Source organism: Pleurodeles waltl, chromosome 10 (assembly GCF_031143425.1).
Source record: "Pleurodeles waltl isolate 20211129_DDA chromosome 10, aPleWal1.hap1.20221129, whole genome shotgun sequence".
Classification (NCBI taxonomy): Eukaryota; Metazoa; Chordata; class Amphibia; order Caudata; family Salamandridae; genus Pleurodeles; species Pleurodeles waltl.
The window spans coordinates 27,054,389-27,076,661 of NC_090449.1; the positions used below are offsets into that span (position 1 = coordinate 27,054,389).

The 22,273-nt window shown below is 46.4% G+C and overlaps 1 protein-coding gene across 2 annotated transcripts in view; it reads right to left on the reverse strand.

Moving 5' to 3' along the window:
• GRIPAP1 (GRIP1 associated protein 1) overlaps positions 1-22,273 on the reverse strand; it is a 485,545-nt gene that overhangs the window by 374,731 nt on the left and 88,541 nt on the right. For both annotated transcript variants that reach the window (XM_069209507.1, XM_069209509.1), the window contains exons 9-11: positions 18,984-19,054; positions 1,023-1,070; positions 489-520 (exon numbers count right to left, since the gene is read on the reverse strand). In XM_069209507.1, the coding sequence (XP_069065608.1) occupies positions 489-520; positions 1,023-1,070; positions 18,984-19,054 (151 nt within the window). The remainder of the gene's footprint in view (positions 1-488; positions 521-1,022; positions 1,071-18,983; positions 19,055-22,273) is intronic.

Genomic DNA, 22,273 nt, shown 5'->3' on the forward strand with positions numbered 1-22,273 from the left:
TGCATCTAGCTGGAAACCTTTGAGCTGTAGGGTTGACGAGCAGTGGTCCGGTGAATGCAGGTGTAACGAAAAGAACACAAAAGAGACAGATAACAACTATACCTCTGCACAAGATACCTCCAAGTACAATTACCAGGTTACTGGGCTCAGATTCACACTCAGTAAGTACTGCTCCATTTCTACTCACAAACTCTATTCTGATGACTGCAAGTACAATTTATGACTTGAAACCAGCCCAGATTTCAAGAAAACACATGGGGAAGGGATCAGTAATTCTGTGACCCGCATGTTCCTTCCCCTTATGGGCCTAAAAAGTTATAATTCCTCAGTATAGGAGCATGATCACCAGGAATGCTAATGCTGGACCTAGCACCTCAGCGCCATCTGTACCAGGCGTTTTGGAATCAGTCCCAGAATGTTTCCTTTCGACGGCCACAGAGTCATTCCCTCTGCCACCACCGTGCCCCTCGAGAACCAAAGACACCCACCTTTCCTGCTTCTTCCGCAGCTTCTCACCAACCTGTGGGGATAAAACAAAACAATGACGCTGGGGTTTCAGAGTTACGGCTCTACGGCAGGTGCACCTGGCTCTAGTGCTAAGAACGCCTCCATTGCAACAGTACGTGAAGCCCCCTAGCCCCTTACTAGTACCCCGCTAGCCACAATACTGCCTCGCTTCCCTGATGCTCAGGTGCACATGCCGGCTCTTCCCAAGATATTTCTCCAAAATCAGACTAACACTGCTGTAGGCCGGTCCAGTTACAGGCTTCTCTAGTAAAAGTGCTGGACTTGAGCATAAATGATTTTCCAATACAAGATGGATACCAATAACAAAGAGATTGAGTAACTCCTACGTTCCAATTTTAACAGGAGAAAGAAACAGGAGTGGCAGCAGAACAAGATTTTTAAGGCAGCTTAGTCAAATGTGCAGCAGCCTCCTTGTCACTGTGTGTTAAAGGCCTGCTACCGACTGTTCCCACCACTTAACTTCATTGTGATCCCAGGGCACAAAACCCCCTTACCCTGGTCAGCTCTTCCTGGAGACGACTCAAGTCAAATTGTTTTGAACTCTAGAAAGAAAGAGAGAAAAAAATCAACTGGAATCTACATGGAAACCAAGCAATTGTATAAAACAAGAGGGGGAGAAGCCTCCATGACGATGCCAGAGGTGGGCTGAGCCATCACGGAGGATGAGCTCCATGTCCTGGGGTTCAATTCAGAGAGATGACGGACAGCGGTGCCCAGATGAAGGTAACGGGTGCTGTTTCTCACTAGACGTCAACAGAAGAATAAACCTTAAGTGACAACTGGACGGCAGTGGTTTCTGAACGGAAATGTTTTGGTTGGGTAGAAGGGTAATAAGCTCCATTTAAAGATCACACGAGGCATAACTGAACTCTATGGGATGCTGTTGACCACAAGGAGAACATAGAAATATAAAAGCCCTTGTGCATGGTTTGGTGTCTACATAAGACAGAAATAGAGGAATCATTCCTCAGTGGTGTGAGAAAGGAGGGCCTGGTAATTCTCTGTAGAAAGTGAAACTCGTCGTACAGGAGCACAAGGAGACTGGGATCTCGTACGTGGCTCTGAACCTGTGCCATCGCTGCCATCTGTAAGGTTGCAGTTCAGAGTGAAAGATCTGCAGATGGATGATATGGTTTTGAAGGGTTGCAGCAGGCGTTCTGTGGGGTATTACCCATCATGGCTGGTTGGCGCACTGGTTGGATAGTTCATCCTGATTAACCTCAAGTTCTTCTCAGAATTTGGAGAAGATATCATATATGTTTTTGGGAGGAGAAGGTCCTATTCATGATTAAGGAGCGCAGGAAATTGCAAAAGGGACAAGAACATTTCAATAAAGTGATTTTACGACGGAGAAAGGTACTGTGGCTCTGACATGGTAACTGGCTTCTATGGAATTGCTGATGCTTAAGAGAACTAATGTTCAGGGGTTCGAATGAGTGTTGGGGCTGTCAAGAATGGTGGGGAAATATGAATTGGAGTGCGGCAGTCAATGAGGCTTGTGTCTCATCCAGTGGTGTTCCTTTTAATGGTTAATGGTGTTGGTTTATCTTTGTACTAAGAGGGGATCTTGGCAGTGAGTTGATGACGTACTGGCCACTTTCAGAAGCGCCTTGGACAAGCCAGAGATGCAATATCTATGAAAAGATTTAGGGCCGGATAAAGAACTCGGCGAACGGGTTACTCTGTGACAACGGGGACGGACATTCCACCCGCCAAAATCTGAATCCCATTATATGCTATGGGGTTTAAATTTCGGCAGATGGGCTATCAGTCACCATTATGATGGAGTAACTTGTCCGCCAAGTTCTAAATCGGGCCCTCAGTCTTGATCATGTTATGTTTCTCTCTTGTGCAGACTATTTTCAGTGTATTACAGAGTTGTTTTTGTGGGAGGGGTGGGATAGGTTTTCCGCCATATCTTTTATTTACAAATAACTGATTATTTGGCATCCAAATCATCAGTGTGCTAGGATGTGCATGGCTTGTGTTTGAGGATTTTGGTACAGGGTGATGCCTGAAGGTCACCTTTGGGAAGGTCAGTTACGTGAAGTGTGTTTAGCAGGGTGTTGGTGTCAGATGTGGAGGGGGCTGTGAATGCAATGAGTGTGTGTCATACAGTGTTCAAGGGGGCTTTTCTGACTATTCTAGAAGAGGATTGTGTTACCTCTGACTGACGTGAGTGGAGCACCATGTCAACCAGGATGGTATAGTGGTAGGTCCAGGCTACACAGATTGGGTCTAGCCATTTTAATCAAGGGGCAGCAGAGGTGATGCTCAATTATGGTATTAGTTATGGTACATGTAAGTGGCTCATGTTCCGGAGATGCCTTCTGTGTCTATTGGCAAAGGTGGTGAAAGACGCACCTTTAGTGAAATCGCTGTGGATGTAGTCATCCATGGGTAGTCGGTAGATGAAGTGTTCAATGGTAGTCTTGGTTGTGTAAGAGTTATGAGGTGAGCTGAGATACAGTAGAGTGCTGTGTTGGATGGGATGAGGAGAAGAGGTGCTTCAGGACATCCGTAAATAAGAAATGTAACAGATTCTACAAAACACTCAGATAATAAATCGAATTGTAAATACATGCAATTAATTCAATATTTACTTCGATTTTCAAGTATTTAATTACAATTAATGCATTCAATATTAGTTTTTGCAATAGATCAAGACAGAGCTAATTCCTATTTTAAATGTGAACTAGATCGAACATTATTATTACATGACAGTGAGGGTTATTAAAATGGCAAACTGAAAGGGACCCAGAATCTTAAAAGGAGTCTCATGTTTACGGTTCCGCTCTTGCAAGTGATGGTGACTTCTACTTCAAAATGGTTACATTTGGGACTCTACCATGTTTCAATATGAGGTAGTATTGAATTAATACAATCTTGAGCAGTACACAAGTGCTGCTGAAGCCCTTGACTGTCTGCGGCTGATTTGACAATGTTCAATTTGATTATACTGTCTTTAGAAACTAAATTGTGGCCCCTCTAACATATATCCATTGAGTGGTACATACTACTAATTCAAACCCCAGCTGTTTCAAAGGTGCACATATTTCATGTGCAAAACGTGTCTTGAGTGGGCATACAAAATTTGATTTGAAATACATCACCTCTTCCCTTAAAAGCTGCGCCTTGCTTTCTTGGGGCGGTTTATGGTACAAAAATTCTAGTATAAGTTAAATATGTCTTTTTAGATTAGTAGCAATTATAATTTTCAGACATATCAGAATAGAGGGATGTATTTTAGAATAGCTATTCAAGCTGCATTCATTCAACATGTGGCCCTTTTGAATCCGGAGAGATTGTGTTTTTTTCTTCTATTTTGTCATTATCCCCCATATGGTAAGAAGAACCTTCCATTACGACTGATCTATCCGTTCTCTACAAAGATTCCCCAATTTTACCACTGACATCACCATCCCTTGCCAAGAAGAGTCATCCCCCTATAGGCTGCAAAATGGAGAAACTGCATAAAAAAATGGCTAGGGGCTGATGCAAAATCCCACCACACTCCAAAGTGATAAAGAAAGGTTAGGGATGAAGAAGAAATATAGTACCGCAAAATAATTGGTCAAGATGTACTATTACTTTAGCTGGGGCACCTCTGGGGGAAGTAAGCTCAATAGATTACCTGGGTGTGAGGATTTCTAATAAACTGCTCTCGGATGAACAGATTAACAAGAGTGTGTCCCTTCTTCAACATAGATCGGGGGCTATTATGCGCTTTTATAAGAGTATAACTACAAAAGTGGTTTCCCCGGCTATAAAGATTTATTTAGCTAATGCACAGAATGCCGCTATTTGTGGCGCTACAGTGTGGGGCTCTTATAAGACTTTTAAATTAGCGGGGTGAGAACAATTTTGCCAGAGCATTACTTGCGTGCCCAGGTAGCACTCCCTTGATCCCTATCTTTTTAGATCTTGGTTTTAATCGTATCTCTGATATGATAGCTTTAAAACCATTACTCTTTTGGGTAAGAATTTGGACGACCCCCCAGCTCGTTGTTTACAGTGACTCTCGCCTTGATCTTTTAAAAAGATCCAATGTAACATCAATCCCATGGTTCAGACATGTTTTTAAGTGGTTTTGTATCCTGGGGCTCGGGAACTATTGGGAGAATCCACAGGATTTAGAGAAGGCCCATAAATTGTCCTTGAAACAAGTATATTGGTCCTATGTTAGGAACAATTACCTTCTTGGCTCATCATACGGACGATTGACCAATACTTTTCTTGGTCTTAAATGGTATCCTGAGTTTGAGCCTTTTTTAGATCTCATCCCTAATATTTTGGGGAAGAGCTTGTACGTTCGCTTTCGTTATGGGTGTTTACCACTATTGTCTTTTGTTAATAGTCGGAGGCCATCGCCGACACTTAGACTATGTCCATGCTGTAAAACTGCTTTCGAAACAGCTGAACATTTTATGTTCTTCTGTACAGCGTATACCCTTCCCCATCGTAAGTGGATTCGTCCAGTTTGTCAGATGTTGGGATCTAAGCAATTGCTACAGCCCTTATGATCTTAAAGAGCGATACTTCTGTTATTCTGATCCATACAGTTAGTACGTTTCTTGAGGCTGCATGGTATATACAAATTCATTTTTTAAAACTGTTGTAGTTTATAATTAGGCACGCTTTGGGATATGCACTGACAGATTTTATTGGTTTTACTGTTAATAATGAATGATGTTCTTATTGCTTGCTATTTATTTCTTTTTTTATTGAATTTTATTGTATATGTAATTATATGAACAACGTTTTGTCTTTTTTGCTTTGATGGTTTATGACCGAATAAAGCTTGTGTTATATTGAATTAGAAAGACATAATCTGCCAGAGTTGAAACAGAAAAGTGTCAGTTAGCAGTGTTCTTGAAATACAAGAATTTCTAACAAGGGACTGCACTATTGACAGTGCCATAACAATTCAAGAAATGGGTCAGTGTTTTTAACACTCCACTGGGACAAGAAATAGAAAATGTGATGCTGCCGACTGTGATAAGAGTGGTTGTGGGAGCCTTGAAGAATACAGCCTGCCTAAGAAAAAAATGACCTATTTAAATAAAAACTGATCTTAGTAGAGTGTCGCAGACTAGAGTGGAGTTAAGTGGCATGGAGTAGCTTGAAGGATTTGCGTACAGCGTCAAGAGTGGGGTAGTGTTGTAGAAGGTAGTGTTGTAGAGTGGAGTGTTGTAGAGTGGGGTGGCGTAGAGTACAGTGTCATCGAGTGGAGTAGAGTTTAACGGAAAAGAGCGTCAGAGTGGAATACCGTGGAGTGGAGTGATGCAGAGTCTAGTGGCATGCAGTGAAGTGCCATAGAATGTCAGTGGAGCGGAGTGACGTAGAGAGGAGTAGTGGTGTGGAGCAGTGTGCAGTAATGTGTCGAAGGATAGAGTGAAGTAGCGTTGCTTGCAGCGCTATAGAGTTTTGTAGAGTGCAGGGGCACAGAGTGGTGCAGAGCAGAGTGTGGAGAGTTCAGTGTTGCAGAGTAGGGTAGTGGAGAGTGCAGTAGCATAGAGAGTCATGGCATAGAGTGGTGCAGACTAAAGTGACGCAGAGTGTAAAGGTGTAGAGTGCAGTGGAGTAAAGTGTTGAAGAGTAGAGTATAGTGGAGCAGATTACATTGGTTTAGAGCGTATTGGCAAAGAGTGCAGTGCCGCAGAGTGGGTTAGAGTGGATTGGTGTAGAGTGCATTGGGTACAGCAGAGCTATTTAGAGTAGTGCCCTACATTGCAGTGGTGCAGAATGTAGGTGAATGGTGCGGAGTAGAGTGCAGTGGTGCTGAGTAGGGTGGTGCAGAGTAGAGTGCAGTGGCACAGAGTAGAGTAGTGCAGCATGCAGGGGCGCAGAGTGCATTATAGAGGGAGGCAGAGTGTATTGGCATGGAGTGTAGTGGTGTAGAGTGGTACAGAGTAGAATGGCATACAGAGCAGTGGCCTAGGGTACAGTGGTGCAGAGCAGAAGAGAGGCATAGAGTGCAGTGATGTAGAGTAAACTGGCGTAGCGTGCATGGTGTAAAGTGCTGCAGAGTAGAGTATAGTGGCATAGAGTGCAGTGATGCAGAGTAGATTGGCGTAGAGTGCATTGGCATGCAGTGCTGAGTAGACGGCAGTGGCGCAGAGTTGAGTGAACTGTCGCTGAGTGAAGTGGCGCAGAGTAGATTCTTTCAGAGTGGAGTGGTGCACAGTAGAGAATCGTGGCGTAGAGCGCAGAACAGATCAGAGTGGACTGGCATATAGAGCACTGGCCTAGAGTGAAGTGGTACGGAGCAGTGTGTATTGGGGGAGAGTGCAGTAACGAAGAGTGCAGTGATGCACAGTAGAGTGGCATTTAGTGGAAAGGCGCAGAGTGCAGTGACACACAGTGGTGTAGGGTAGAGTGCATTAGCGTAGAATAGAGGGGTGTGAAGTGGTGTAGAGTGGCGTGGTGCTGAGCACAGTGACGCAGTGTGGAGTGGTGCAGAGTACAGTGCAGTGACAGTGTGGAGTGGTGCAGAGTAGAGTGCAGTGACACACAGTGGTGTAGGGTAGAGTGCATCAGCATAGAATAGAGGGGTGTGAAGTGGTGTAGAGTGGCGTGGTGTAGAGTACAGTGCAGTGACGCAGTGTGGAGTGGTGCAGAGTACAGTGGCATTTAGTGGAATGGCGCAGAGTGCAGTGACGCACAGTAGAGTAGTGTAGGGTAGAGTGCATCAGCATAGAATAGAGGGGTGTGAAGTGGTGTAGAGTGGCGTGGTGTAGAGTACAGTGCAGTGCGGAGTGCTGCAGAGTACAGTGGCATTTAGTGGAATGGCGCAGAGTGCAGTGACGCACAGTAGAGTAGTGTAGGGTAGAGTGCATCAGCATAGAATAGAGGGGTGTGAAGTGGTGTAGAGTGGGGTGGTGCAGAGTACAGTGCAGTGTCGCAGTGTAGAGTGGTGCAAGTAGAGTGGCATTTAGTGGAATGGCGCAGAGTGCAGTGACGCACAGTAGAGTAGTGTAGAGTAGAGTGCATTAGCATAGAATAGAGGGGTGGGAAGTGGTGTAGAGTGGCGTGGTGCAGAGTACAGTGCAGAGTAGAGTGGCATTTAGTGGAATGGCGCAGAGTGCAGTGACGCACAGTAGAGTAGTGTAGGGTAGAGTGCATTAGCATAGAATAGAGGGGTGTAAAGTGGTGTAGAGTGGCTTGGTGCAGAGTACAGTGCAGTGACGCCGTGTGTATTGGTGCAGAGTACAGTGCAGTGACGCAGTGTGGAGTGGTGCAGAGTACAGTGCAGTGACGCAGTGTGGAGTGGTGCAGAGTAGAGTGGCATTTAGAGGAATGGCACAGAGTGCAGTGACCCATAGTAGAGTAGTGTAGGGTAGAGTGCATTAGCTTAGAATTGGTGTGTGAAGTGGTGTAGAGTGGAGTGGTGCAGAGTGCAGTGCAGTGACGCCGTGTGTATTGGTGCAGAGTGCAGTGCAGTGACGCCGTGTGTATTGGTGCAGAGTACAGTGCAGTGACGCAGTGTGGAGTGGTGCAGAGTAGAGTGCAGTGACGCAGTGTGGAGTGGTGCAGAGTAGAGTGCAGTGACGCAGTGTGGAGTGGTGCAGAGTAGAGTGGCATTTAGAGGAATGGCACAGAGTGCAGTGACGCATAGTAGAGTAGTGTAGGGTAGAGTGCATTAGCTTAGAATAGAGGGGTGTGAAGTGGTGTAGAGTAGCGTGGTGCAGAGTACAGTGCAGTGACGTCATGTGGAGTGGTACGAGTACAGTGCAGTGACGCAGTGTAGAGTGGTGTAGAGTGGCATTTAGTGGAATGGCGCAGAGTGCAGTGACGCACAGTACAGTAGTGTAGGGTAGAGTGCTTTAGCATAGAATAGAGGGGTGTGAAGTGGTGTAGAGTGGCGTGGTGCAGAGTTCCGTGCAGTGACGCAGTGTGGAGTGGTGCAGAGTAGAGTGCAGTGACGCAGTGTGGAGTGGTGCAGAGTAGAGTGGCATTTAGAGGAATGGCACAGAGTGCAGTGACGCATAGTAGAGTAGTGTAGGGTAGAGTGCATTAGCTTAGAATAGAGGGGTGTGAAGTGGTGTAGAGTGGCGTGGTGCAGAGTACAGTGCAGTGACGCCGTGTGGAGTTGTACGAGTACAGTGCAGTGACGCAGTGTAGAGTGGCATTTAGTGGAATGGCGCAGAGTGCAGTGACGCACAGTACAGTAGTGTAGGGTAGAGTGCATTAGCATAGAATAGAGGGGTGTGAAGTGGTGTAGAGTGGCGTGGTGCAGAGTTCCGTGCAGTGACGCAGTGTGGAGTGGTGCAGAGTAGAGTGCAGTGATGCAGTGTGGAGTGGTGCAGAGTAGAGTGGCATTTAGAGGAATGGCACAGAGTGCAGTGACGCATAGTAGAGTAGAGTAGGGTAGAGTGCATTAGCTTAGAATAGAGGGGTGTGAAGTGGTGTAGAGTGGCGTGGTGCAGAGTACAGTGCAGTGACGCCGTGTGGAGTGGTACGAGTACAGTGCAGTGACGCAGTGTAGAGTGGTGTAGAGTGACATTTAGTGGAATGGCGCAGAGTGCAGTGACGCACAGTACAGTAGTGTAGGGTAGAGTGCATTAGCATAGAATAGAGGGGTGTGAAGTGGTGTAGAGTGGCGTGGTGCAGAGTTCCGTGCAGTGACGCAGTGTGGAGTGGTGCAGAGTAGAGTGTAGTGACGCAGTGTGGAGTGGTGCAGAGTAGAGTGGCATTTAGAGGAATGGCACAGAGTGCAGTGACGCATAGTAGAGTAGAGTAGGGTAGAGTGCATTAGCTTAGAATAGAGGGGTGTGAAGTGGTGTAGAGTGGCGTGGTGCAGAGTACAGTGCAGTGACGCAGTGTGGAGTGGTGCAGAGTAGAGTGTAGTGACGCAGTGTGGAGTGGTGCAGAGTAGAGTGGCATTTAGAGGAATGGCACAGAGTGCAGTGACGCATAGTAGAGTAGAGTAGGGTAGAGTGCATTAGCTTAGAATAGAGGGGTGTGAAGTGGTGTAGAGTGGCGTGGTGCAGAGTTCCGTGCAGTGACGCAGTGTGGAGTGGTGCAGAGTAGAGTGCAGTGACGCAGTGTGGAGTGGTGCAGAGTAGAGTGGCATTTAGAGGAATGGCACAGAGTGCAGTGACGCATAGTAGAGTAGTGTAGGGTAGAGTGCATTAGCTTAGAATAGAGGGGTGTGAAGTGGTGTAGAGTGGCGTGGTGCAGAGTACAGTGCAGTGACGCCGTGTGGAGTGGTACGAGTACAGTGCAGTGACGCAGTGTAGAGTGGTGTAGAGTGACATTTAGTGGAATGGCGCAGAGTGCAGTGACGCACAGTACAGTAGTGTAGAGTAGAGTGCATTAGCATAGAATAGAGGGGTGTGAAGTGGTGTAGAGTGGCGTGGTGCAGAGTTCCGTGCAGTGACGCAGTGTGGAGTGGTGCAGAGTACATTCAAGTGACGCAGTGTAGAGTGGTGCAGAGTAGAGCGGAGAGGGGTAAAATGGAGTATGCATGGTGTGACCACGCACATCTTCCGCTGAAATGGCACAGACACAGTTTTACTGATAAAGGTACACAGCACACAAAAGATAACGTGTGGACTTTATGTAAACATTATCCATAGTAAACGTTCAGTCCTGTCTAGCTCAGCTCCAGTGTTTCCTATTTGCCGCAGCATAAGCCTTGGTTAGTGTCATAATTGGGGCCCCCTAAATACACGCACAGCACTAGCAGACAGAAACACACAAGCTCTGAGCAGCGAAGGTGAACCACCACACAAGGGGCCGCCCCTCTGACTGCTCAGACATCCCCATCACTGAAGTAGGAGGCAGGCGCACGTCGGTGTTACACGTCTCGTGACTCGAGCTCTAAAGGTTGAGCCCCATTTAAAGTTTGGCTTGGAGGAACGAGACGTCCCCTCCCTCTCAGTGAGCAGAAGAAAAAATATCACATGGAAAAAAAACACATTACTGTGTCCACAGCACTGCAGGCGCTTTGAGCAAGCACAGAAGTCTCCGCTGCGGTCCTCCAGACGTGTGTAATTTACCATGCCATTTCTGAGCGCCTGTGGGGGGGTCTCCGAGCAGGCTCCGTTAGGAAAGGAATCCGCATTCCTCTTCCCTGTAAAGTAAACACCAAACTCCCTGGAAGACACAGCTGGACAGCTGACCTCTGTCTTTAAATGCCCACAAACGTGACAAGATAAGAAACAAGATTTAAAGGCCTATTTACAGAAAACAAGTTTGTACAAGGATCCAGAAAACGCTATTTCGGCAAAGGGAGGGAGGAACTGAACCTGGAGAGACTAAAGTAAATAAAGGCAACCAATAGAAATCAAGAAAACCAGAGTTACAAACCACAAAGCCAATGGCAACATTCGGGGGAATGCAAGTCTCCTGGCACATTTTCATATTTTTAAGACCTGCCACTGCTTCTTGGTAATTTTCTACTAACTCTTGTTTGAGTTGATGTTTTCCAAGGGGCCACATCCAGGGGTTCAACCAATTAAAAACAAGCTGGTCCCTACTGCTTATTAATATGAGGTCTCAAAAGGATTTTAACATCTTTCTGTTGCCAATACCTCGGTTTCAAATCTGTTTCTCAACACCAATGACTCCCAATACTGTTTAGTAACCACTTACAAACTTAGGGCTTACGTTTTCAATGTCTATAGGGAGCATGATGTCAGAAGGGGTTCCAAAGCCCAACCAGACGCCACTAAACAAATGGAGGTTCTGGAATCCTAATCCAAAGCAGGTGCCATCCAGCAAACAGGCTTGCTGGAAAACAAAACCCAATCAGGTTCCATGGACATTCCAGGACACAAAAAATAACTAGACATGGAACAAAGGAACATTTTGGTGAGCCAACAGATATCAAGCATCTTCAGCGATCCAAAATCCAGCACAAAAAAATGGGGCATTTTGGGATCCAAAACCAACTCAGCCATCAACAAAGGCATTCCATAATCCAAACTACTGGCATATTCCAATCAGATGGAATTTTGGCATCCAAAACCTACTAAGAGATCAAACAAAGAAACATTCTGGAATCCAAAACCCACTCGGGCATCTCCAAGAAGACATTCCAAAATGCAAAACTCAGCGGTATAAAACAAGCAAATACAAACTCTTGAATTCAAAACCTGCTCAAGCACTATCAAATGATTGTAGAAAGGAAAACTCCACCCTGGACCTTAAAAAAATGGACAGTGTGAAATACAAGACTCCTTCAGGCCCCATCAAATCAAAAGAACGCTCAGCAATCTAAAACACAGCCAGTGACTCTCAAACAAAGGGACATTCTGGAGGGCAAGAACCACCAGGCACCATCAAATAAAGCGACATTCAGGAACCCTTATTGTTGTTGATGCTGGACTGGGTAAAGAAGTGCATTTCTCGGTTCATTGACTGGACTCTTCAACACCCCCATCACACCCTCCTTCCCGGATATATTTCAGTGCCAGCAAAGTTTTCCAATTTCTCGCCTGCTCCTGCTCCCATCCAGGCTGTTCGTGCATTGCTTGTACACTACTCTCACAATCGCTCTATTTTTCAATCCCCTTCTGCTGTAATCTCTTAGAGACAAATCTTCTACCCCGCGATCTGCTCTCAATAGTTAGCGGACTCCGAAATCAACATCCCATAATCAATCCCTCTTTGTTCCCCTGTGCATATGCTCTGTCGTTGTTCTAAGTTTGCAATGTTTTCTGTATTCAATAACACATCAATTCAGTTTGTTCTGTCTCTTTATTAAAGTAAATAAATGCTTTTATTTTCCTGAAAGCCAAGCTTCTTTTCTTCTCAAGGGGGAGGGATACATATTAAGGCCACAGAACATGGAGGGCTAAGCATCTGTCATTATCCAAGTGCAACAACTCATCGTTTCTATGAATTTAAATAGCTGCATTTTTCCAGGAGAGAAGCTGGAAATGGTCCAACTATGTGATTCAATTAAAGTTTGATGAGAATGTGAACAAAAGGTGACATTCAATTGCAACTTTAATGAGGCTAGGCATCGCTGCAAACCTCCACTCTAACCTGCGCTCCAAGAGCTTCTATTCAGCTCATCTCAAGCTTCAAGGTTCTGAGAGCGGCATTCAGAGGAGCGGTACTTGTCTTTCCAAAGTAATCAGTCAAATGATTCTATCATTCAATTAAAGAGTTGCTTCCATGGCCATATGAGTTACATCATTCCAGCAAAGGCAAAGCTTTGTAAAATGTCTTCAATGCTTATCATAGCCTCGTTCATGTTCCCCCTTCGCCTGCTGCTACTTCTCGAGCGGTGGGGCAGCAGGGCAGCGGGGCAGCAGTCCAAGGCTGCTATGATTAGCGGCTTGGTTTACAGAATTTCCATCCAAAGCATGCCTCATCTGTCGTATTTTGAGTTCTCTGCAAGGATGGGAGAGGTTTGTCCGCTGCTGGGAGCACAATAGTGCCAAAATCTTTTTGCTGACATCTACAAATGACAGTCACTGCTGAGAGAATTTTCACCACTATGTGGGAGTCCTGGAAATATGCCTTAGACAGTAGTAAATGTACTCTAATTCAGGCCTGGAGTAAGTCCAGTACCACACATGGCCAACCACTGGTACCTCAACAACCTCCCATATTAAACAATGGAGGCAGGGATGTGTAAAGTTATCAATGTGAATAGGCCCCACTGCCTTTAACTGTGTCCACTGCAAAACCTTGGTGGACCAATGAAAGCATAAAGCACAACACATCAGGAGGATCTGCCTTGTGAAGGTCAATACTCTCATTCACACACCAGGCAGAAAAAGGGTTCCACCTTCATCAGGCTTGATGGATATGGAGGGGAGACACCAAAAGGGATGCACTGATCGCCTCTGGCAGAAAATGAAAAGAACTCTTCTCCCCCTTGCCCCTCCTCTTCTAGTCTCCACGCACAACGTGGAAGACCTGGAGGCTGAGATGTGGGACCTGCCCTGCTGACTGCGAGAAGATGTTGGCTCTATGTAGGAGCTGAGGTGTGGGGACACAGGGAATGTCTTCAAAGGTTTGCAGAGAACATCTTTCTCGGCCAATCCAGAGCAACCAGAATCTCTTATGCCCTATCTCGGAGTAGCTTGCTCAGCATTTAAATAATGAAGGGTATAGGCATAAACGCACAGTGCAGTGGAAAATTCCACATAAACAAACATCACCACAGAAAACTGCAGGGCACATAACAATGGGCATCTATGCTCTTGTGTCTGGTGAGAAGATCCACCTGAGGGTTTCCTGTAGGAAAATGGCTCCTTGTTGCAGTTACCTCCCCACCTTTTGCCTGATATTGATGCTGACGTGACTGAGAAGTGTGCTGGGATCCTGCTAACTAGGCCCCAGCACCAGTGTTCTTTCACAAAAAATGTACCATTGTTTCCACAATTGACACACCCCTGGCACACAGATAAGTCCCCTGTAAAAAGTACCAGTGGTACCAAGGGCCCTGTGACCAGGGAAGGTCCCTAAGGGCTGCAGCATATGTTGTGCCACCCTAAGGGACCCCTCACCTAACACATGCACACTGCCATTGCAGATTGTGTGTGTTGGGGGGAGAAAAAGGCAAAGTCGACATGGCATCCCCCTCAGGATGCCATGCACACAAAATGCTGCCTGTGGCATAGGTAAGTCACCCCTCTAGCACGCCTTACAGCCCTAAGGTAGGGTGCACTATACCACAGGTGAGGGCATTGCTGCATGAGCACTATGTCCCTACAATGTCTAAGTCCATTCTTAGACATTGTAAGTAGTGTGGCCATATTAAGTATATGGTCTGGTAGTTTGTCAAAACGAACTACACAGCTCCATAATGGCTACACGGAATACTGGGAAGTTTGGTATCAAACTTCTCAGAATAATAAACCCACACTGATACCAGTGCTGCATTTATTACAAAATGCACACAGAGGGCATCTTAGAGATGTCCCCTGTATTTTACCCAATCCTTCAGTGAAGGACTGACTGGTCTGTGCCAGCCTGCCACTGAGGGACGAGTTTCTGACCTTCTGGGGTGAGAGCCTTTGTGTTCTCTGGGGCCAGAAACAAAGCCTGCTCTGGGTGGAGGTGCTTCACACCTCCCCCCTGCAGGAACTGTAACACCTAGAAGTGAGCCTCAAAGGCTCAGGCTTCTTGTTACAATGCCCCAGGTCACTCCAGCTAGTGGAGATGCCTGCCCCCGGGCACAACCCCCACAAGTCCGGAGGAGATAATGAGAAAAACAAGGAGGAGTCACCCCCTCAGCCAGGTCCACCCCTAAGGAGACCAGAGCTTAAGTGACCCCCTCTTTGGAAAATCCTCCATCTTGTTTTGGAGGATTCCCCCAAAAGGAATAGGGATGTGCCCCCCTCCCCAAAGGGAGGAGGCACAAGGAGGGTGTAGCTACCCTCAAGGACAGTAGCCATTGGCTACTGCCCTCCAGCCCCAACACATCCCTAAATTCAGTATTTACCCAGGACTTTAGATTCCTGACGACCTGAAACAACAAGAAGGACTGCTGACCTGAAAGCCCTGCAGAGACGACAGAGAAAACAACTGACTATGCCCTAGCCTTACCGGCCTGTCTTCACACTCAAAGAACCTGCAACAGCGACGTATCCAGCAGGACGAGTGACCTCTGCCGACTCAAAGGACTTCCCTGCAACCCTAAGGACCAAGAAACTCCAGAGGACAGCAGCTCTGTCCAAACAACCAAGAAGAAACCAACTTTAAAGGGACTCCAGCCTCACTCCGGAAGCGTGAGTCCCCAACACTCTGCACCCGACACCCCCGGCTTGTGTCCAGAAGAACCAACACTGCAGAGTGCACCCCTAGGCGGCTCCAACGATGTGGACACCCGGAGACGACCTCCCTACACCCCCAGTGATGCCTGCAGAGAGAATCCAGAGGTTCCCCTTGACCGCGACTGCCCAGTAATAAAGAACCCGACGCCTGGAAGAAGCGCTGCACCCGCAGCCCCCAGGCCCGAGAGAAACCAACTACCAGTGCAGGAGTGACCAACAGGCGGCCCTCATCGTTGCCAAGCCGGTGGCTGGCCTAAGATGCCCCCCTGTGCCCTGCTTGCATTGCTAGAGTGACCCCCGGGTCTCTCCACAGATTTCAATCTAAAACCCAACCCTTACTTTGCACACTGCACCTGGCTGCCCCTGTGCCGCGGAGGGTGTATTTTGTGTGCCTGTTGATGACCCCACCCAAGTACTTTACAAACTCCCCCTGGTCTGCTCCCCGAGGAAGCAGATACTTACCTGCTAGCAGACTGGAACCGGAGCACCTCTAGTCTCCATAGGTGCCTATGTTATTTGGGCCCTACTCTGACCTCTGCACCTGAACGGCCCTGTGTTGCTGGTACTGGGTGTTTGGGGATGACTTGAAACCCCCACCACCACCCCCGCCCCCAAAACGGTGGGCTGCCTATGCCCCGGAGACTGTACTTGCAAGTGCTTTACTTACCTGCTAAACTAACTTGTACCTACCTCCCCCATGAACTGTTGATTTTTGCAGTGTCCACTTTTAAAATAGCTTATTGCCATTTTTGACAAAACTGTGTACATTACTGTTTTAATTCAAAGTTCCATACTTACCTATGCCCAGTACCTTACAATTTATGTATTTACTTGAAGTCTGAATCTTGTGGTTCAAACATAAATTAAGCAAATAATATTTTTCTATATAAAAACCTATTGGCCTGGAGTTAAGTCTTTGAGTGTGTGTTCCTCATTTACTGCCTGTGTGTGTACAACAAATGCTTAACACTACCATGTGATAAGCCTACTGCTCGTCCACACTACCACAAAATAGAGCATTATAATGATCTTATTTTGCCACTATCAACCTCTCACGGGAACCCTTGGACTCTGTGCATGCTATCTCTCTCTTTGAGATAGTATGTACAGAGCCAACTTCCTACAGTCCCCACTCAGCAAAAAGATGTCCTGACCCACCTCTTGGTGGAGATACCAATACAGGTCGAAAGTTGACATGAACTCAAGTTGTTGGTTCTTGTGTTTAAGGAACCTGGCCTCATATCTGAACCCAGACCCACGGGATCCAAGCTTCTCAAAAAAGATTATGAGAACCTAAGCCTCCCTGTGTTTTCACACACAACATCACGGATATGTTGTCTGTCAGATCAAGCGTGAAAAGAGGGCAGGAAGGCATTCAGTGGAGGTGCACACAATTCGAATAAACTGGTGTGTAATCTTTGTTTGTCTGAAGATCAGAGGCCTTTGATTCCCAGTTCCTCTAAATATGCACCCCATACTAAAGTGGAGGCATTTGTCACCACAGTAGTGAATGTTGATGGTGGGCAAAGGGACTACCTACGTGAAAGGCTCTCCATTTCCTGAATCCTAACGATTGCATTGTAATGTTCTTGCCGAAATGCCAATAAAGAGATGTATTAAAAAAAAAGAGGCGAGTTATAGACCCCATCTATAGAATGAAGTAGGTTTGTATTTTGTGGGAAGCCTGGCTCGTAGATAAAAGGAAATTTGCCCAAGGACAGAATATAAGATGTGGAAAGAACATGGCCTCAGCTAACCAGCGGAGTAGGGGGCTTCCAGGGAAGGATTTAACAATGCCCAAAGAAGTTAATATTATGACTCGTCTGAAGAAGGAAGTGAGTCTCATTTGAAGAGGAAATACTCTCATCTAAAGAGGGATGTATTTATGTTCTCCTAAATGCAATATGTCTCATCAAGAACACTGTAAAATATAGCTCTTCTTTTTACAAGATATAGAACTTATGATTTAATCCTCTATGTCCTAGAATAATGCTGGGGTCATTCTGCAGCACTGAAATTGTAATCTTCTGGTTTTCTGTACTGTTTCTCATTTTAACAGGCCAACATTTCCTTCATGAAAGATGCTAACTCAAAGCAACAGCCACTGCTTTAAATGTGCAGGTACAGTCCAGTACTGACTATCTGCACTTCTATAATTTAACAGGGAGAGTAACTGCACTCCTCAGCACTGCTGCAGTACATTTAATGGGAGAGTACCTGCACTTCTAAGCACTGCTGCACTACATTTAGTGGGAGAGTACCAGCACTTCTCAGCACTGCTGCAGTACATTTAATGGGAGAGTACCTGCACTTCTAAGCACTGCTGCACTACATTTAGTGGGAGAGTACCAACACTTCTCAGCACTGCTGCAGTACATCTAATGGGAGAGTACCTGCACTTCTCAGCACTGTTGCAATACATTTAATGGGAAAGTACCTGCACTTCTCAGAACCAAGCAGGTACTCTTACACCTCTGTGTTTCTATTCAAAGCATAGGTAACAGATGATTGTGGTAACTGGGTCTACTGTCTGTGATTATTTTGTTTTCCCTTATTAGGGCTTAAATAAGCTATTGTCACAATTGACATAATGGCTCGCTGTCTTCTTGGATGAATAAACAAGATACTTGCATTTGGAAAGTGCTATTTCTGGCAGAGGTGCCCACGCAATCCTCATCTTTCAGTCTTCCTGTTTACCACACTTTCATTAAGTAGTTTATTCTGAAATTACTCCTTTTTGCAATTCTCAGAGAGGGATCTGTTACTGAAGTCTTCATTGTAGATGCACACCAGCGTCACAGCCATGTGTAAAGATATCAATATTGAAATACTGAATGTCTTGTCACAGACATTTTGTCCTAAACATGCAGCATTGGTAGCGGCGATGGTGTCATCTCACCTCCAAACAGCGTAAAGTCATCCTCTGGCTAGAGTTGCTGGCTTTCAATCATGTGAGGCAGCTGTACACACTGGCCACTTCCATGCCCACAAGGGAGGAACCAAATCCCAACATAGAAATGTGCATCATACCTTGAGGAGGGGCAGAAGGGTATGGGAAGGAGATGGGTGGAAGGAGAGGGGATTGTACATTTCTGTAAAACTATAATAAGTGCTGAAGTGGTCTCGGAGTGTTTGAGATATGCTAGTCACCATAAGAAAATCAGTTTCTCAAGAAAAATATGGAGAAAACACAGCTGGAAATCTGCAAAAACAAACCCATGCGTCTGTGGTGCATGGAAAAGGGAATTGGAGGTCTAGGCACAGGTGGCACCTACATCGATGCACCAAGTCATTTTGATGACACCAAGCGCAACAGTAACTGAAGCCAACAAATGGGGCTACTGAGAATGTTTGTGGATCTAGGGCCAGATGTATCAAAGGGTTTTACCCATTCTGTGTCTATGGGAAAATGTGTTCGTTCATATGGCCCCTAGTTTGATGACTTGGGAGGGTTCAAAGTGGATGAATCTGCAGCAAGAAATATCCAGGATAACCATACAACCTAAGGATTCAAGGAATAGGAGTCCCTGTCTACAGCTAGAAAGGCAAATCAAAGATCCCAGTGCAGTGTCAAAGAGCCATCCACTGATGTGCAGAGATCACAGTCTTGTCACATAACATTCAGTTCAGCAAAACACCTCACAGATGCTGCAAAAGGACACGGAATTAAATGAATGCAAAGCTTTTGATCACACGTGCATGCCCAAACCTTACCTCCAGTGTCTGCAACTGTTCCTTCAGCAATCTCTTCTCTTCTTTTTCCATCTCCCATTTCAGTCGGACTTCTACACAAAAAGCAAATACAGGGAAACAGACATTGTGGTTAAATGAACAAGTTACTTGCTTTCAGTAATGCTCTTTCTAGTAAATCCTCTAACAGCAGAATCCCCACTTTTAGAATGTCCCCAGGCACCAGAAAGGATCCTGAGGATTTTTCAGCGTAGCTCCTGCATGCCGGTAGGTGGCGTCATGCACCTTTGCACTGACCCCACCTTCTCCCCTGAAGTTACAGGTGGAGTGGCACATAGACTGTACTGTCAGTCCTGACAGAGCTTGAAGCTCACTCAAAGGATGAGCTGGAGGTATCACAATGGGAAAGACCACCTTCAGGGTCAGGAAACAGAGGACAGCTATGCAACGGCTGGAAAGGGGTACAAATGAGAAAAGTAAGGACCAAATTAAAGTCCCGTGGAGGCATCACACAAGGTCTGAGAAGGAAATACGTAGCTTAAACCTTTGAGTTTAGTTGCATCACAACAGGTGATCTGAAGAAAGATGGTTGGTCCAGTAAACACAAAGCAAAAAGGTCATACTGAAAACCTTTAACTGTGCCCACTGCAACTCCGTCCTGGAACAAAGAAAAAAACACACAACACCACGTGGCATTTTGGCCTCCAACAGGTCCATATTATTGGTGTCACAAACGTTTCCTGGTGTCCTGCATGCACAGACTGTGTAGACAGGACATCCGGCAACAAGGATGACATCTGTTACTTTTTTTTTGGTATACGCAAAGACTTCAGTTATACCCTGCTGTGTACACACCATCTGATCCCAGGTAACGTGGACTCCCCTGTCCCACCCCCTCTCCCACTCCCCTCCATTGGAGGGCTATGCGTTTTGTTAAGGAGGAGCGTGGTGAGCAATCTACTAGCCCAGTTTCCCTCCATGTGGGCCCACTGTCTGTGGCTTGAGGGACAAATGTATTTAAATTGTCCCAAGTCTCTAGGAGCTCTCGCTAACACTCTTTCCTTTCAGGCAACCTCTGTGGCTTTTCAATCATACACTCCTCCAGGTCTCTATGTTTCCTTTCCAAAACATCCAGGAACCGGGACAGCTGTTGTTTCACACCTTACAAAACTTTCATACATTCTCCATGCAGCACCACCGACATCCGTTACTTCAGAAGGGAGATCAAATGCAGTCGACTGTTGCTGCTTAATCACAACGTATAGATGTGTAGAATGTGTAGGCCCAGGTGCAAGACCCCGACCTGCTGATGAAACATAACATCCCCTCAAAGCCAGAGCCTGATCATAGGACAGATGTTCATGCCCAGATGTTTTAGGTACCAAACTCCCAATCCAGAGCCACTAAGATGACTTGGGCCCAATCATTCACAATCTTCTTCAGAAAATGGGGCAGGAGAGTTAGTGGCAAGAAGGCATACTGAAGTCCTGTGGTCCTAGAGAGAATATTCTGGGAAACTCAAACGCACAGAAGTGATGATAGTGCTCGTTCTCAATGGTGGCAAAGAGGCTGGGCCAGGGATTCCCCATTGCTGGAAGAAACAACGTGTCACTTACAGATGTAATTGTCACTTGAAATTTGCTAGGCATAGATGGCTGAGTTAATCTGCGCTCGTAGTTAAGATCCTGCCAGGTGGTGCACAGTTATTAAAATGTCCTGAAGATTCAGCCAGTTCCAAATGCACAAGGCCTTCTGGATCGAGGCCAAGGACCCAGTTCACCCTGCTTGTTTGTTGGAATACCACATGGTGGCGGTTAGGGCCTGAACAAGCACCCCCACCTGCCGATGGACGGCAGAAAGGCTTTCAACACCAAGCAAATGGCTTGAAACTCCAACAGGCTGATGTGGAAGCAGGTTTCTGCCTGAGACTAAAGTCCTCTGATCTTCACCTTTCCAATCCAGTGACGTGCCTGTAATCACCTTCAGTTGAGTGGGGTAGGAAAAGGGATCTGCTACTGGCCCAAAGGCAGTCAAGCAGCCACCACTGCAGATCTTTTGCAGTCTCCTCAAAAACCTGGCTGGAATATGACAGAGTCCCCTGGTGTCGGGCCCACTGAGACTTCAGACCCCATTACAGAGCCCCATATGCCACCTGGCACGATCAATGAGGAGTAAGCAAGAGGCCAATTTTCCATGAAGCCTCAGAGCCAACCTCACTGACACAAAAGACCGAGACAAAAACATGGGGATCATATCCTGAATGTCCTGGACTCTGTCCCAGAGGGAAGGCAGGTAATGCACTGTATTCAGAATGCCTCTGATGAAAGGGAACCTCCGCGGAGCAGTCAGGTGTTACTTTGACCCGTTAAATATAAACCCAATGATATAAAGAGGTTTGCTGTCTCCTGGAGGTGGTCTACAACTGACTGTGGTGAGTCTGCCTTCAACCTCCAGTTGTCGAGGTGGGGGGGGGAAGACTCGAACACCCGACCTCTGACCAACGTCATCACCTTCGGGAAAACCTGAGGTGCACTGAGGAGGCCAAAAGGAAGCAGAGCCAACTGAAAATGCTTGTAGCCCACCTTGAACCGCAAGTACTGCCTTTAGGCCTGCAGGACGGGAACATGGAAATAGGCGAACTGCGGGTCCAACGCTACGATCCATTCTCCTTGAATCAGGGCAGATAGAATGTGAGCATTGTGAATTTGCCCTTTGGCAGGGAGAAACTGAGAAGTTGGAGAACTGAAATAGGACAAGGCTTCCACCCTATTTCGGCAGTAAGAAATAACAGGAAACACACAGTTCTGTTCTCCAATGCTGGGACACTTTATAATTCCTTTCGCCAAAACGGCCAGAGCTTCCTGTAGGAAAAGGGTCAAATGGAACTCCAAAAGCTGCTCCGGTGTAGACGGTGGAACAGAAAGGAATGGCCAGGCGTAGCCTGCTGGACTATTTGTAGGATCCACTTGTTGGATGTTATGGCTTGCCGCTCCTGGAGAAAATGAGTGAATTTGCCTTCCACAGGGTGGTCATATGCCACTAGGGGCAAACTAAAGAAGCTTGGAGGCTGCTGTTGGAGGGGCTAGAGACTTAGAAGTTCACTGTTTATAAGGGTCTTAACGCAGCCTTAAAGCTATTCGCAGGATACCAGACCCCAAAAGGATTGGGGTGCCCCTTCTTGGGTTGGTGGGACCTGATAATGACTGTAAGTACAACACGTAGAAATGCCTCCGAAGGGGCACAATTGTTGAGTAGACTGCCTTGCGTGTGTTGAGAGACAGAAGGAGTGTGCAGTGGCTTTATTCTCTTTAACG